Source organism: Sitodiplosis mosellana, unplaced genomic scaffold (genome assembly GCF_009176505.1).
Source record: "Sitodiplosis mosellana isolate CC-2019 unplaced genomic scaffold, AAFC_SMos_1.0 Smas_scaffold_1, whole genome shotgun sequence".
In the NCBI taxonomy this organism is placed as follows: domain Eukaryota; kingdom Metazoa; phylum Arthropoda; class Insecta; order Diptera; family Cecidomyiidae; genus Sitodiplosis; species Sitodiplosis mosellana.
In genome coordinates, this window is record NW_022595244.1 from 7133749 (window position 1) to 7148850 (window position 15102).

General features: G+C 37.4%; 1 protein-coding gene across 4 annotated transcripts in view; it reads right to left on the reverse strand.

The window, feature by feature from the left end:
* Positions 1-254: 254 nt before the first annotated feature.
* The window catches only part of LOC129577468 (myb-like protein U), a 58113-nt gene continuing 43265 nt past the window's right edge, over positions 255-15102 (reverse strand). For all 4 annotated transcript variants that reach the window (XM_055464568.1, XM_055464586.1, XM_055464575.1 and 1 more), the window contains 5 exons: positions 11002-11149; positions 8462-9694; positions 1336-3419; positions 1011-1222; positions 255-923 (listed from right to left, as the gene is read on the reverse strand). In XM_055464568.1, the coding sequence (XP_055320543.1) occupies positions 736-923; positions 1011-1222; positions 1336-3419; positions 8462-9694; positions 11002-11149 (3865 nt within the window). In that variant the 3' untranslated portion in view covers positions 255-735. The remainder of the gene's footprint in view (positions 924-1010; positions 1223-1335; positions 3420-8461; positions 9695-11001; positions 11150-15102) is intronic.

Genomic DNA, 15102 nt, shown 5'->3' on the forward strand with positions numbered 1-15102 from the left:
TTCTGTCAATTGAAATGTCAAAAGAGCGCCAAGAATGAATTCTTCAAAAAGTCGGTCGATGATCGTTTGTATTCTGTCAAATTGTTTATTACGTTTGTGAATTAACCTGCATTTCACCACATTTTCAACCGTTTTAAACATTTTCAATCACAACAGCGCGCAAATTCAACTTGGACATCCTTGACGTTTCTTTATAGCCATGAAATCTGAAACGAAAAGAGAAATTCTCTGCAAGAAAAAAACAATTTCACTAATTTTGATTGATTTCATGGGGGAATTTATTGAATTTCAGCATTTTAAATACAAACAAATCCATATACAATAGGTCATCTAAATAAATGAAGCAAGCAAAAAAAAACTAGTGAAAAAAACGTACAATTAATTTCTCATTCATGCGTTAGTTAAATCGTATTATCAACATACTAAAAAAATGATGGGATAATGTGTCAACATATTTGAATATTTTGTTGTTGTTATAATTGCAAAGAAGTTTACACTTCAATTTAAAAAAAAAGAAAATCATATTCATTGAGAATAGAATATTGTGCTTAATCAAAATCAACTTTGATAAAAATTTGTCTGTAGAACAAACTTAGCCTAGGCGCATTTTCTTTCATTTCTTCTTGTTTTTTTTTACTTACGAATTAAACAAATAATATTTTCTTTCAACAATAATATACACTTGTTATGTTTGCGTCCAGCGAACATAGAAAATCCAAACATTGACAATTGGAACTACACGCAACTGAATTTGACGCCATCGTCGCTGGAGAAGCAATTATTGCAGTGAAGTTTTTGATTTCGTACTCGAACATCGGCTCCAGTAATGCCATCGCCTAATTGCACACGACACACACAGCATTTAAAGCAATCCAAATGATAGAACAGACGAAGACTTTCGATTATCATGGCGGCACCACGACCTAAAATGTATCAAGAAGAAATTAGCATTAATAAAAACAATTACTCAAAGAGAAGTGTATTGAAACAGAGTTGTCATTAACATTTACCTAATTCCTCACAGCAATATGAGCACTTCTTTTTACCGCTGACGCTGAGAATCTCTCGTGGCGCTTCGTCGGACAAACGTGAATTGCTCAGCTGAAGTGGCTGATGATAATTGGTGTGATTGTGTTGCGGGGAGACAAGTTGTTCGGTGCTGCTGCCAAGTGTTTGATGCGAATGATGATGATAATGATAGTGATTTTGCTGGCTTTCAAGCCTAACAGAGAATAAAAACAAGAAAAAAAACGCAATTCAATTAGCCTCCAGGGAAATAAAAAGTGTCAATCAACTTTTCGAATGAAAATAAATAAAAAAAACCCAACCACTCACCGTTTCTTATCGCTAAGCTTATTCTGAACGCGTTGAGTGAGCGTTTGTATGACCGCCTCAGGTAGCGGTTTGTTGTCACTGCTTCCTTTCCGTGGGATGACTTTGCTGTTGCTGTTGTTGTTCAATTGTGACCATTCGTTTCCATTTGTGTATGTGCTTGATCGACGCGCTTGGTCGATTCGTCTTTGTTCCGCTTCTTGTATGAGCCAATGTGTGTTATAGTTGAAATTTTGTGGATCTGATCGTCGTTTTTGTTGCAGAGAAAGCCAAGAATCACCGATCGGTTCTTTAATTTGGCGTGGCCGAATGTATGGCTCAGCCGCTGGATCGATATAATCGCGACTTGAGTGCCAACTACGATCGTTCGTGTTTTCGTAATTGTTGTTGTTGTTGTTATTATTGTGAGCCCATGTGTCTTGGAACTTTGGTTTCGGTACAGCACTCAATGCGTGCAATGTATGACGAGTCATGTTACTATACGAGCCATTGATGGAATTATTGCTGCTGCCACCGCTGTTCACGGCGTATGGAAGGAAGTCTTCGTTGGAATGGATTGTGTTCAAGTGCATTGGCATCGATTGATTGGTCCTTGGATCAATCATACCACCATTGCTATAAATCGGTTTGCCATACTTTAAGTACTCTTGCACGCGTAACGGCTTGGCCGGTGGAATTGGGGGTATGATGCGATCATTTTCTTCGGGCGCTTCACGCAATGTCATATCCTGTAGATTTGGCATCGATTTTCGATGATTCGGTTGCACAAGATGATAATCGTCATTATTGTTGTTGTTGTTGTAGACATTGGCATACAAATTGGCATTGCCATTGACATCTTGCAACGAGCGTCGAAGTTCGACCTCTTGTTGCTCTGCATGCATGCGTTGCTGTTCGTACAATTTGCGATTCATCATGTTTTTGCGCTTCATTTCCTCCTGTTCCAATTGCAATAGTTCACGTTCCACGCGCAAAATGTCGGCCTCTTCTTGGTTTTGATCATCAATGCACCTGGCGCGTTCTCGTTCATCCAATGCTTTTAAAATCGGATCGATGTCGTCGTCATTCTGTGCAAAACCATCGTTATAAACCCATTGCTGTGTGCCAAGCACACGGCACTCCATAGCCAATGCATTTTTACCGGCTTCCAGTAGTTTTTTGTCTTTTTCAAGTGCGCTAATAATTTCCGGCCGATTGGAATCTTGTTCTTCGGACGATGATGTAACGGGTTCACTGCTCTGACGCGAATGATTCTCCGATACACCAGAATCACGGCTTTCGGCCGTATCCGAACTGTCATACAAACCGGCTTTCATATACAATTGCTTTTCGATGCGACGCTCTTCTTGCAGCAATGCCGCCATATCGGGCGGTGGTGCAACACTCAATTCGAGGAAACTTTCGTCGTCGTTGCCCTCAATGCCCAAAAAACTGGATCGCTTGTTACGAATTTCCTTTTTAATACGTTTCGTCGAGTTGATACGTTTCATTGCGTCTTGCGGCAATGGTTCTTCTTCGGCACATTCACTCTCTTCCTCATCGTTCGATTCGACGGGCGGTGGTGGTGGCTTCTCTTTTGGCGGTTGCATTGCGGCCGCTTTCGTTCCGATTTCAAGCGGAACGGGAAGTTTTGTCGTCGTTGGAGAACTAAGCTTATGTGACGAGGCCATGTTGTCATAGTACATGTCGACATTCTCGTAGACTGGAATCGGTCGCGATTTTGGTACTTCATAGTATGACTCGTTTTGCTTTTTCGGCACTTGATAATATGGCTCGTCAACGGTTTCCACCATAGATCCATTGGAGGACCCAATACTTGGGCTCAACTCAATTGTTTTTGCGGCTGTCGCCGTCGTCGTCGTCGCTTTTGCACTTCCAACAGCGACCGGTGCTACTGCTACTGCTGTTGCTTTCTCTTTGCTCGGTGCGGCAATTGTACTGCCGCGTGTTGACGTCGTCGTTGCCTTCAATGGTTTGAATTCATTTATTTCCTCATAAATTTCATCGAATGACGTCGCAATGTTGATTAGCTCGTTCGGTTTCTCCGTATCGATTGCATTCAATGCAATATCCAACGCATCAATCACCTATTTAATGATAGCGTTTGTTTTATTGTTGTTTTTGAGTTTTCGTGCAAATTATGCGAAATTGCAAAAAAAGAAAACAAACGAACGAAAAAGAAGAAAGAAAAAAAAAACACCAAATTAGAAACTGATAATCGCAATTAGATGTAAATAAACATAAATTCGCAAATACAATGAGTGCAATAACAAGCAACGAAATAAATGTTAGCGATGGATGGAATAGATAGAGGAGTGCAACGAGCAACGATATAAATGATGTTAATACTCGCATTTTGTTCGAGCGCCGTAGCACAGTTTTATGGCCGATATATACAACAAGCACACCACTAACTACACAAATCGCAAATAATATATATACCAAAATAGAGAGAATAAAAAGTAAAAGCGATAAAATGAAGCACAATCAACTAAAGAGCTAATTAGATGAAATGAAAACAAACACAACAACAACAACAATGGTTATAAATTTTATTTGTTTGCACATCGTTGTACGTACCTCGTGTAATGCTGAAATGAATTTAGACACTAACCACAGACAGATAGAAATAGTACAATCATTTAGAAAGAAAGAAAATTAAATACGTTTTATGTGTGTGTATAAGCTTCCTTTTGCAATGTGGTGCTCGAATTTGCACACACTAAAAACTAACCAATGTATCGCAAACGAACGAATCGAATATGATTGAGCGAGAAACACACTAAGCGCTCACTCCAACGAAGAAAGGAAAGAAAAAATAACCATAAATAAAGAAAACAGATGATTTGAAAAATAGAAAGAAGAAAAGCAAACAACATGAACACCTAATGTAGACACCGGCACCAAAAACAAGCTTTTCAACGAAAGAGAAAACCCATTTTACCTCTTCAAAACAATATCACCGTATTTTAAAACCGTGTATGCATGTGCTAGCAATATGACTCTACACCTCGCGCTACAGTCTAGCAACAACAACAAAATTACGTAAAATTACGGTTTTTCATTTCGATTTAGTTGTCGCTTACTCTTGATTTGCATAATATGTCGGCTTATTAGCACTAGCCGTACTCAATGAATGCGTGTACGACTGACTTAGTTAAATAGAGTGGATGAGTTTTATTTTCAAATTTAGATAAATCGCGGCATTTTTTCGGTCCTTGTGCATTGGCCGTGTGCTTCTTGTCACTTTCAAAAGTGGAATACGAGTATTTTCAATGAATACTGTTCATTGAGCGAGCAATAAAATAGAATCGAATGAACAAGATAATTCGGGAGAAGCCCGACAAAACTTCGAACTCACACAAAAAATACCGGCACACATATTGGATTTATCGGAACGATTCGGTAGAGATTTTTTTTCCCACCGTGGTTGTCGTTAAGGCACGCGCAACCAGTGCATTAAAGGAAAACCTAAATATTTAGTTACAATGCGATTCGCACCGAAGAATGCAATTTATTGAAAATAATCATAAAATTCTTCATATTTATTGTTAGCGATCGTATTGCACCTCGGCCGGTCGTTGTTTATAGCATTGCTTTATGAACAAATGTGCCTTTATCCCATGTTTGGCAATTGTGGATGGAAAGAGAGAGAGAGAGAGAGAGAAAAAAATTGCTAACTCGCTGAACAAACAATATATATTCGAATGTGTATATATTATTTTTTTATTTTTTTCTGAAAATCGATAATTTTTCTTCGCATTCCCGCGCACTCGATATGGATAAATTGCAATATTTGCTGTTGCTGTTGTTGTTGTGGTTGTTGCTTTTTTATATTTTGCCATAAACGCAAGAATATTTCACTATTCGATAGAGAGAAATAGGTATTGAGTGTAACGACTTTCATATTTGCACTGAACATTGGCAATCGGCTGGAATTTGTGCGCGCACTTTGGAATTAAAATTTGATTTAATGGAATTTTCTCTTAATTATATTGCATCATATACACATACACGACTTAAGGGAAAGAATTATACTCGATTATATTTGGATGGCGCGACGAGATGCATTTGCACGTACACACATGGCTTTTGAACGGGGTGCGCGATTCAGAAGAGAAGTAATGAGTTGTAAGGTAAAATGGTTTTAGCAAATGCCAAACCATTCGTAACGAATCGACGAAACAAAATGCCTTTGGAAAAAACTTTAAAACGCGGCAATAACATAAAATAATTGAGATCAATGCGAGTGAAAGAAAAAAGTTATAGGCAAATTTCGATTGGGATTTAAACTATTTGAAACACAGTGCAATTGATTTATTTTCGATGTTTTTCCTCGTTTTATTATTAGCCAGTAAAACTTTATCTATATATGTTGCAACGTGTTGTTTTGAGCTAAACGATCCACATATATAATAATTGAAATTGAGTGATTCAAGCAAAACATTTCATAAATATATATTTTTTTCTTTTTTTCTCTTTTCTCGAGTTCTTGTTTTGGGCATAAATATTGCATAATTTCTGATTTAAAAACATTCAACTACATTAAAATGGGGATCTGTTCATTTTTTTTGGTCGCTTGCCCGAAGGCAGACTTTTTCGGTTTTTTTTCCTTTTCTTTCAACTTATCAGCATAATTGTGGTTCACTTAACGAAGCATCCACATATGGATAAAATACCAACTCTCTACAACACACATATATATATGAACTAAGTCCTTGACGAATAACGTGTATTATCGATTTTTTTTTGTTGTGTTGCGGTTATTATTTTTCTTTCAGACAAATGGACAAATGAAAGTAGTTGTTTGGGTGTGTTTACTTTTATTTCAATAATTTACTGCTTCTTTTGTTCTTCAATTTCAAAATTCACTCTAATGTTTCACTTAACAAAGAAAAATATACAAAATAGATTGAAAATCAAACGCATTCAATCAATTTTCACTTTCTGTTTCTGACCAGCATTGAAGCGAATAAAAACGCGTCGCGACGCAATTAGCGTACGTATGTTTGGAAGGTAGCCATGATAATTGAGTATTGAATCGTCGGTGAATGAAGGCAGAGGCATTCGATGTACCGACCGTTTTTCGCTCGGTGTACTTTGTGTACGGATTTTTTTTTTATTGGTATTCGGCGTAAATGGACTTGCGCATATTGATGCTAAGTGAAAACAACTTTTTCCAATTGAATGCCGCATTTAAAAATAATTAACCATTTGAACGGATGATGACGGCCGTTGTTTTGCTGTTTTTTTTTTGAAATTCGCTTTTGAAAATTGCCTCAAGACATTTTTATTCGCTTGCATGCATTATGCCGAGCACAATTCCTTAGTGTGATCTTCGAGAAATGGTCATTTTCAATCGGCATTCCAATTCAATTTCTACTTTCTTCTTATTTCACTATGAGGTACAACAAAAATTCAATTTTTCTTCCAAAAAGGTCAAATTAATTAACAGCGTGTGGGATTGTGTGTGTGTGTGTGTAAAGCTTCAAAAATGTGGAAAAAAGAGAAAAAATATTCACACTTGGCTAACAATTTTTCTTATGCAAATAAATAAATTAGAAAAAAAGAATTAGGTAACAAAAAAAATTGATTGCTTATTATTTGAAGCAGAACAAAAAGATTTATAACACATTTCCATTTCATTTCAGTGCTACCAAATGGCATAAGTTCTATCGAAAATATTCAAATTTCTGTAGTTTTAAAAAACTGTTCAAAAAATCATTTCATGTTTTTGTTATAGTTGAAAATATTTTTTTTTCTTTTAACAAATGTCGAAGGCGAATTGGGTATTTGTTTGCTATGGAAGAAATGGATTCAAATTCAATTTCACTTTTATTTTCAAAATATATTGTTTTTTTTCTTCTTCAATAAATAAGGGTAAATATTGTTTTTCGCATAATCAAATTACACGTTCGAGTATTTGCATTTGTGCATGTTCGGGCTTTGTTTTTGATGGAGATTCTACAATTCAGATCATTTAACAGGATTTAGTTAGATTTCATTTGGTTAAATAGTATTGTTTGTGACAACGATTTGTATATAATTTAGTTGGTTAACAAGGAATTTTGCTACTTATCATGAACAATTAACAATTTTTTAACGAAGAAAAGTACACTTCAAGTGTCTACTTCTTCCTATTTTTTCATCGCAAATTCAAATTGGGTTTAATTCATTTGTGTGGGGGGGAGGGGATTTCATTTAATTTCTCCATCTCTTCATCGAGTAAATGATCAATTTCACTGCTTTGTTTGGCTTCGTGCAACGAAACAAAAAAATGTGAACCTTGATCGACGGTTTCATTATCGATTGGTTCGGTATTGGCCATGGTGGTTGGTGTGGATTCGTTGAGTAAATTGCGTTTGATAAAATCGAAAATGTTTTTTGTTTTGCTGGGGCTTTTGCATGGACTTTTGTTTACGAATTTCGGCGGCAATATTGGTGATTGATTTTCATTTGAATTCGATTCGGCCACAGTCGCAGCCGCAGCTACATCAATTTTATTCTTTTCCAAGACACCAACAATTTGACATTTGATACGTTCATTTTTCAATTGAATGGATTCACGTTGCTGTTGATTTTGATCGCAATCACCACTACCACCATCAACAGTGTCGACGGTTTGTGATTTGTTTTTGGCCACCGCGGTTTGAATATTTGACACGAGCATTTGATCTGATTGATCTGATTGATTATTGTTTGAATGCGTAGCAATGTTTTGATAGATCCGTTTCGATGGAGATGCGTCAATTGCGATTTCATTGGCAACAATGTTGTCAGTCGTTTGGTTTGCGCCGTTATTTTCGATGGTATTCTCGGTTAGTACAGGTTCTACGTCTACGGTTAGATTTTGATTTTCTACGGGCTTATGATTGTTATTAACTACAATGCGATCGGTTTCATTGTGTACAGCTGTTTGACCACTAGATATAGCACGTTCAATAGATTGATTTTCCATCACCAAAGTAGGAGTACAAGAAGAAGGAGAAGAAAGAGTAGAAGCCTTAAGAATATCATGACTATCGACTAAAACGCTTTTGATCGTTAAATTAAGAAAGTTTTTCGGTATTGATGTAGAATCAGTAGTAGTAGTAGTAGTAGAAGTAGGACTGGTGTTTGGTAAACTTACACTATTGTCCGCCTCATCATCGATCTCATCTTGTGACTGCAATAAATCATCTTCGAGATTCAAGTTCGATGTGATTTTCACGAGATCGGGTGTGATTTGACGACGTGGCATAACTTCAGGCTTGCGTGCAGCTGGTACCGGTTCGTTTGGTTTTTCACTGCGTGGCGACAACGGCGGCGATGACATTACGGCGGTCACAGTTTTTGTACGGATCACCACTTCTTCGACCACTTGTTGGGGTTGACTTTGTTGCGATGCTAAACTTGACTGTAAATCATCTGAATTGATACCGCTGTCTTCGTCGTCTTTCAAGTGATGCGACGCTTCGTCGACATGAATCGGCGACGATGTTGTGCTTTCATTGTTGTTATCAATCACCTTTAAATTGTTCTCTTCGGGCTTGTTGAATGCGATTGCCTTTGGTTCGACCATTTTCTTTGTTCGATGCTCGAGTTTCCCGTTCGATGTTGGTGTTTCACTGGTGACGACCATTGACGATTCGAGATTCATCAGACGCTCTTTCAGCGGAACGACTGGAACATCAATTTTTGGCGCTTTCGGCTCAATCGTCACAAATTGACCGTTTTCCCCGTGCGAAAAACGTTCACGTACACCACTAAAGTCTCCCGAATATCGATTTGGTTTGGTTGGCATCACGTCTTTCGGTTCATCATTTCGCTTTTCCAAATGTGACAGACGCTCTTTGATACTGGCTGGTGCCTGTGCATTCTCTGTCAATACGATTGGTTTCTTTGTGTCAATGGATCGGTTGAATTGGGCTCGTTGCTCCTTTTCGAAGAGTTCACGCCGCGATGAAATATCAATTTTCGGCAAATCGATTTTATCGGCGTTCACATTGGCATTGCGTTCGTCTTGGTCCGCATGCGAATCATTCAATTTCGTTTCGTAGCTTGCCAAATGGCCTTCGATTTTTGGCGTTAATCGAGGTTTTGGTTTCAAATGATTTGATGATGGTGGAGCATGATGCTTTTCAGCCCAAGATTCAACCGATGCACGACTGAAATTGCTTGTGAGTGTGGTCGTTTGAATGCGCGAACCATTCGAATTGTACGATGAACTGTAGGCTGGATCGGGTGATGCGGCTGACAGTGTACTGTTCGATGTGTTATCATCAAAACCAGGACTTGATTCCGAATCTCGCCTGTAGCTCTCTTTATGATTGCTGTTACCGTCGATAAAACGATTTTTATCGCTGTCCAACGCATTATCGCTCTGTATTTTTGTTATGACACAAGTAGTGTGTGCGAGAGAGGGAGAGAGAGAGAGAGAAAAATGCAAAAAGAGAAATATTATGCGGAACCGAATATTTGTTTAATAAATCAAACTGTGTAGTACATAAATAACTTTGCAAAGTGGATTAAGTGCTTTGTGGTCGCAATTTAAAATAGCATCAACATGATGAAGAAAAAAGGGAAGTGAATGTACATCAAGTTGAGCCAATTAAGTGAATATTATGCGTGCGAACGCACGATGTGATCATACGGTCGAAAACGGATTTAGAGAAATGAATAAAAGAAATGCGCCCATTTATTTGTGGCGAGGAAAAAGCACGAAGAAAGAAGACGATGAAAAAAGTCAGCCGGCAAATATGTAGAATATTTGCGTTGCCAGTTGTTGTTTGTAGTCTATTTAAAATCGGCCAATAAATTCTTTCATTTCAAAATAATCGAGAGCATTTCTCTGGCATTTCACCATTAATTAGTTACTGCATACACGGTACAGCTACTTGATTTCGTTTGGGCGATTTTTATTTTTCCTGTTCCCCCCTTTTTTTCATGTTGATACGTGTTATTTTTACTCATTACATCTTTGTTTGAAGCGGAATAAAGAAATGCATACGGAGATTGAACGAGGGAAAAACAAACTCGACTCGAACGGTGTGTGTGCGCGTAAATCAGAAGCATTAGTCGAAATTTGAGTGACTAACCGCAAAGAACGGACGCATTTCGAAGTCGAGAAAAATTTCGGTCGAGAAAGAAATGAAACGGTGGCAGTGGTATTTTTTCAACGCATTCTACACATACCGCACATGATATTTATAGACTGTATTCGTGTGTGTGTTTCATACGTCGTCGGGCTTGATTTGTATAGTGTACAGCGCACTTGATCACCTTAGTAGTTTTCGGTATGTTCAATTAAATGATGTTGAAGTAAATAAAAAGGCAGAAAAAAAGTGCACTCGTTTAGGCCAGTGAATTTATAGCGGTCGAATAAATCGAATTGAAGCAAAAGCGTGCGCATCATCACAAAAATAGTTAATTAATGGATTTTAGTCGCCCCAGCACCAGACACCGCAATTGTAACTGTGCACCACAGAAAACCGTTTACATCTTTTCGTTTTGCACTGGGTTTTTTTCTTTCATTTTGATTTTTGCTAGACATTACACACATAACATGACTACTTGAAGCTTGATGTTCTTTTATTTGGTGCTGTTGCGCCCGAATTATGAAGCAGTTGTACACATAATAATCGAAAAATCATTTCAACTCTATACAGAAAACCAATTAAAAACACTTACGTTAACACTCTGATTCTCATAATCCTCGGACACGCTGCTCATACCGCTGATCGTATCGTTGGCTCGGTATCCAATCCCATTAAAATCGTTTGCATCCACGTCATCATTGTATACGACGGGCAACGAATATTTTCTGCCTTTTGACTCTCTGCAATTTCAATAAAAAGAAAAGAAAAAAAAAAACATTAAAAATCAAAACAAAAACCGTTTACAAGTGGCAAAGCAAACAACTCTGAACGCTTGAAATGATTATTATCGGTAGCGGTATAGCGAGAGAAAAAAAACCAAGCAAAGCCGAGATCGATGAAAGGTTATTAATTCTGGAGTAACTTGTCTCAATCGACAATCACGCCATGGTAATTGAGATCAGTCTATAATTTTCCATCTAATTTGAAGTTGGAAAAAAAGTGAAGATGGAAAAAAGCGACGAAGGAAATGATGGAAAATGATGTTACTGATTTCTGCGATTCTGGTTTCCCGTTGTCTGTTCCATCCATCGACTGTTGCTTTCAACAGCCGATGGTCACGTGAAAGTTCAACTTAATCATTTGATATGAACTCGAGCACACGGAGAAAACTCGCCGCTACTCAATGCAGCACAACACAATATCATCAGCGAAAATAACTACAACAATATTATCGGTGGCCATAATTGATGAAGAAAGAAAAAAACATGAAATTTTCGGCACAAAGCATTCGGTAAACAATTTGGGAAATGTTTTCAGCATTGATGAACGCTAATGCAAACATTACATGAATGAAAACCGTGGAATGTTGAGGTTTTATGAAGAGATTGAAATATCAAGAAAATTACCCACAATTGGATGAGAGAAAGACAACGAAAAAAAAACCAGGTGCCTGAATTCAAGTTAGCCTGGGAGAAATTCGCTGTTTTTGTCGAAAAAGATGATAATTTAGATTTGAATCTTCTTTCGATCCAGCCAAAGCAGAAAAAAGTTGGTATACGACACACAAAAAAACGGTACAATCTAATTCGGCACGGAATGGACGATATTCCCATTCACAAAACGCTCATCTTCATCATAATTATTGGCCATTCATTGCGATTGAATGGAGAAATATGATGAGATTCGGATGAAAATTTACATACGAATACATTTCAAATCATCAAAATAAAAAAAAAACATTTCATAATTTTTTTCTTTCGTTGTTGATTATTATTTTCTATATCATTTGGTCGTCGCTGTTTCGTCGGTTCGGTTGCTCTCATAATTTTCTTTGCTCACAATAATATCTGTCTATCTATGGTTTTTATTATTATTTAATCTTTTTTTTATCGCAGTAGAGCGATCGACCGATGTAGACACACGTAATTCTTCGTATCTTGAATTTAATGGCGAGGAAAAGAAATATCGCGTTTGAGATACGACAACGATGGCGACGACGACGACAACGATGAAGAATATGAAGAATCGATGACCATAAAATAACAAATCAAACCAAACTAATATAAAACATAATTATTAATAGCGGTTTCAAGAATTTACAAACAATTCCTAGAGCATCGTATCGAAATTGATCGTAAAATCACATAATCCATATCGGGAATTTCGTTTTGATTTTCGAACAGAAGAAAAAAACAATACCATATTTCTGCCGAACCCATCGAACAAAACACATTTGAACTTGAGAAAGAACCCGAACATCGAAGACAAACAGCTTCATTTTTGCTAATTTATTCGGGAAATTACAATTTCAATGCAAATGTATATTTATGGTTTATTTTCTATTCGCCGGTCTATTCAAATATTATACACGATGACGGCATAAATCACACGATCTGAACGCGTTGAATGCGATCTAACGGGGCATTTGCGTTTGAGTGTGCGCTGCGTTGGGAGAGAATGAAACACAAGAAATTGACTTCAACTTGCTTTCAACGAAATTGTTTTTATATCCATAATTTGGTTTTTCTTTTTCATTTGATATTATTCACTGTTGAGTTGTTGCCGAGTCTTTTTTGTCTCTTTCTCTCTCTCTCTCTCTCTCTCTCTCTCTCTCTCTCTCTCTCTCTCTCTCTCTCGTATTCCATTCCGCATATTGTATATTCATAATAGCTTGGCCGACACTATCATCATCTCTACTTGTTTCTTTTGTTGTTCGTCTAATATTTTATGGCGAATTCTATTTTTCGCTAATTATTGTATATTTCACGGTGATACACGTTCGCACGTCACATCCGACGAAGGGAAAATAAACAAAGATGTTATGAAATGCAGATTTTGCCGATTGAATTGTCGACCGTTGCGTCGTCTTCGTGCAAAGAGTCATTTCTTTCGGTCGTTGTTGTTGTGGTTGGCAGTACAATAGTGCCAATTAGTTTCATTGATATTAAGGTGTACTTAGACTTATTCTCTGGAGGTGTATGTTGTCATGTGTCAATCGTTAAAAACCATTCGAAAGTTTACGACTCAATTATTATTTGTGCTGTGTATGTGCGCATGTCATGGCCAAATTGGTGATTGCTTGTGTCAAACTGGAATACACAGCAACATCTTTTTTTACCGTTGATTATTTGAATAGCACAGACACATATTGGGCACACAATCCATTGCGTCTTGAGTATTATGGAAACACGTAGAAAAAAAGTTTTATGATCAACATAATCTCCATAAACACCTGGTACCAAAGCTATAGCTTAGAAGTGCGAACAGATGTACAGTATTGAATACGGAGAATGGGCTACAAACATAATGCCCCAAAAATTGAGGCATATTACAGCTAATTGCAAAAACTTCATCAGAAATTCAAAGCGGCGCGCTGCATTGGTCGAAATTGATGCATATTGATAGGTCTAAAATGGGAAAAAACAGTTTTTAGTACATCAACGAGAATCAGATAAAAAAACGTACGGGTTCTTGATTCTCCATATATTCTGCCAAGAACGAACGGACGAACGAAAGAACCATAAACTGCACATCCGACACATATTTTCACGTTACGTATGGTAATTTTTTGGTTATTGTTTGTAAATACTGAAAATTTTTTATAACGTATACAATAAACACTGTGGCTCACTTCATTTTCAGTAAATAACGAATTCCGTGTGCCTGGCAAGTAGTTGATTCGCGTTGGGAGCACAAACAGTGAATGAGCCGATGCAGTACGTGGTGCCCATTGAAATTCACAATGGCGCAAAGTCGTTATTTGCATACACGCCACTTTTTCGGAGTTTTTTCATACGAAATGCAATTAGAGCCAAATTGTGGGTATACGCCATTGATTTCGATCAGTGTAGATGTGAACTTGTGAACGGGTTTTTTTTTTGTTCCATGAAATGAAAATCTAAATGAAAACACTCATTGTTTACAATTAATTTACAGAGCATTCATTATTGTTTGGGTAATTTTGTTGCGTTCTGCATATACGGCTCATTAAATTGGACTGCGCACACACGACAGCAACTTGGTTATAAGCATCTGTGCACATTATCGATATATGTACACGGAAAGAACGGTATCCGTTTATTTGTTTGTTTTTATCGACAGAGTCGCGATAGACTGGTCACAGAGGCAAGAAAAAATGGATGAGAAAAGAAAATGGAACGTTTTAATTGGTAATTTTGTTAACGTTTTTATTTACAGCATATTTTATTTATGGTTCAAGTGTCTGGACACTTCATTCCATATGGCATTAAGCCGGGGATTAGTATGCAGTAAAAATTGACATGCATGTGGGTTTTTGAGCGTCCGAATTTTGTTTTTCGTTCGTTTTGACTATATTTGGTTCCGCTTTACCGATCGTACCTTGTCACCATCGTGTATTGTGTATAAGTACATGTGCTCAGTACGGCAGTGACACTTTCGAGTCGCATTTTGGCTTAGTAAATTGTTTGTGTGTGACAATTCGGAAATTGCGAATTACCTATTGTAATTTTATGCAGTAATAATGGCCATTTTATTTGATTTGACATTCAAATGACGCGCTCTGAATGATACAAGCAGCGATATAACAAAAGCACATGTACGGTCATTGAGTTAAAAAAACTCCTGTCGAATTTTCTCTCTCTCTCTCTCTCACTCTCTCTCTCTCACTCTCTCTCTCTCTCTCTCTCTCTCTCTCTCTCTCTCTCTCTCTCTC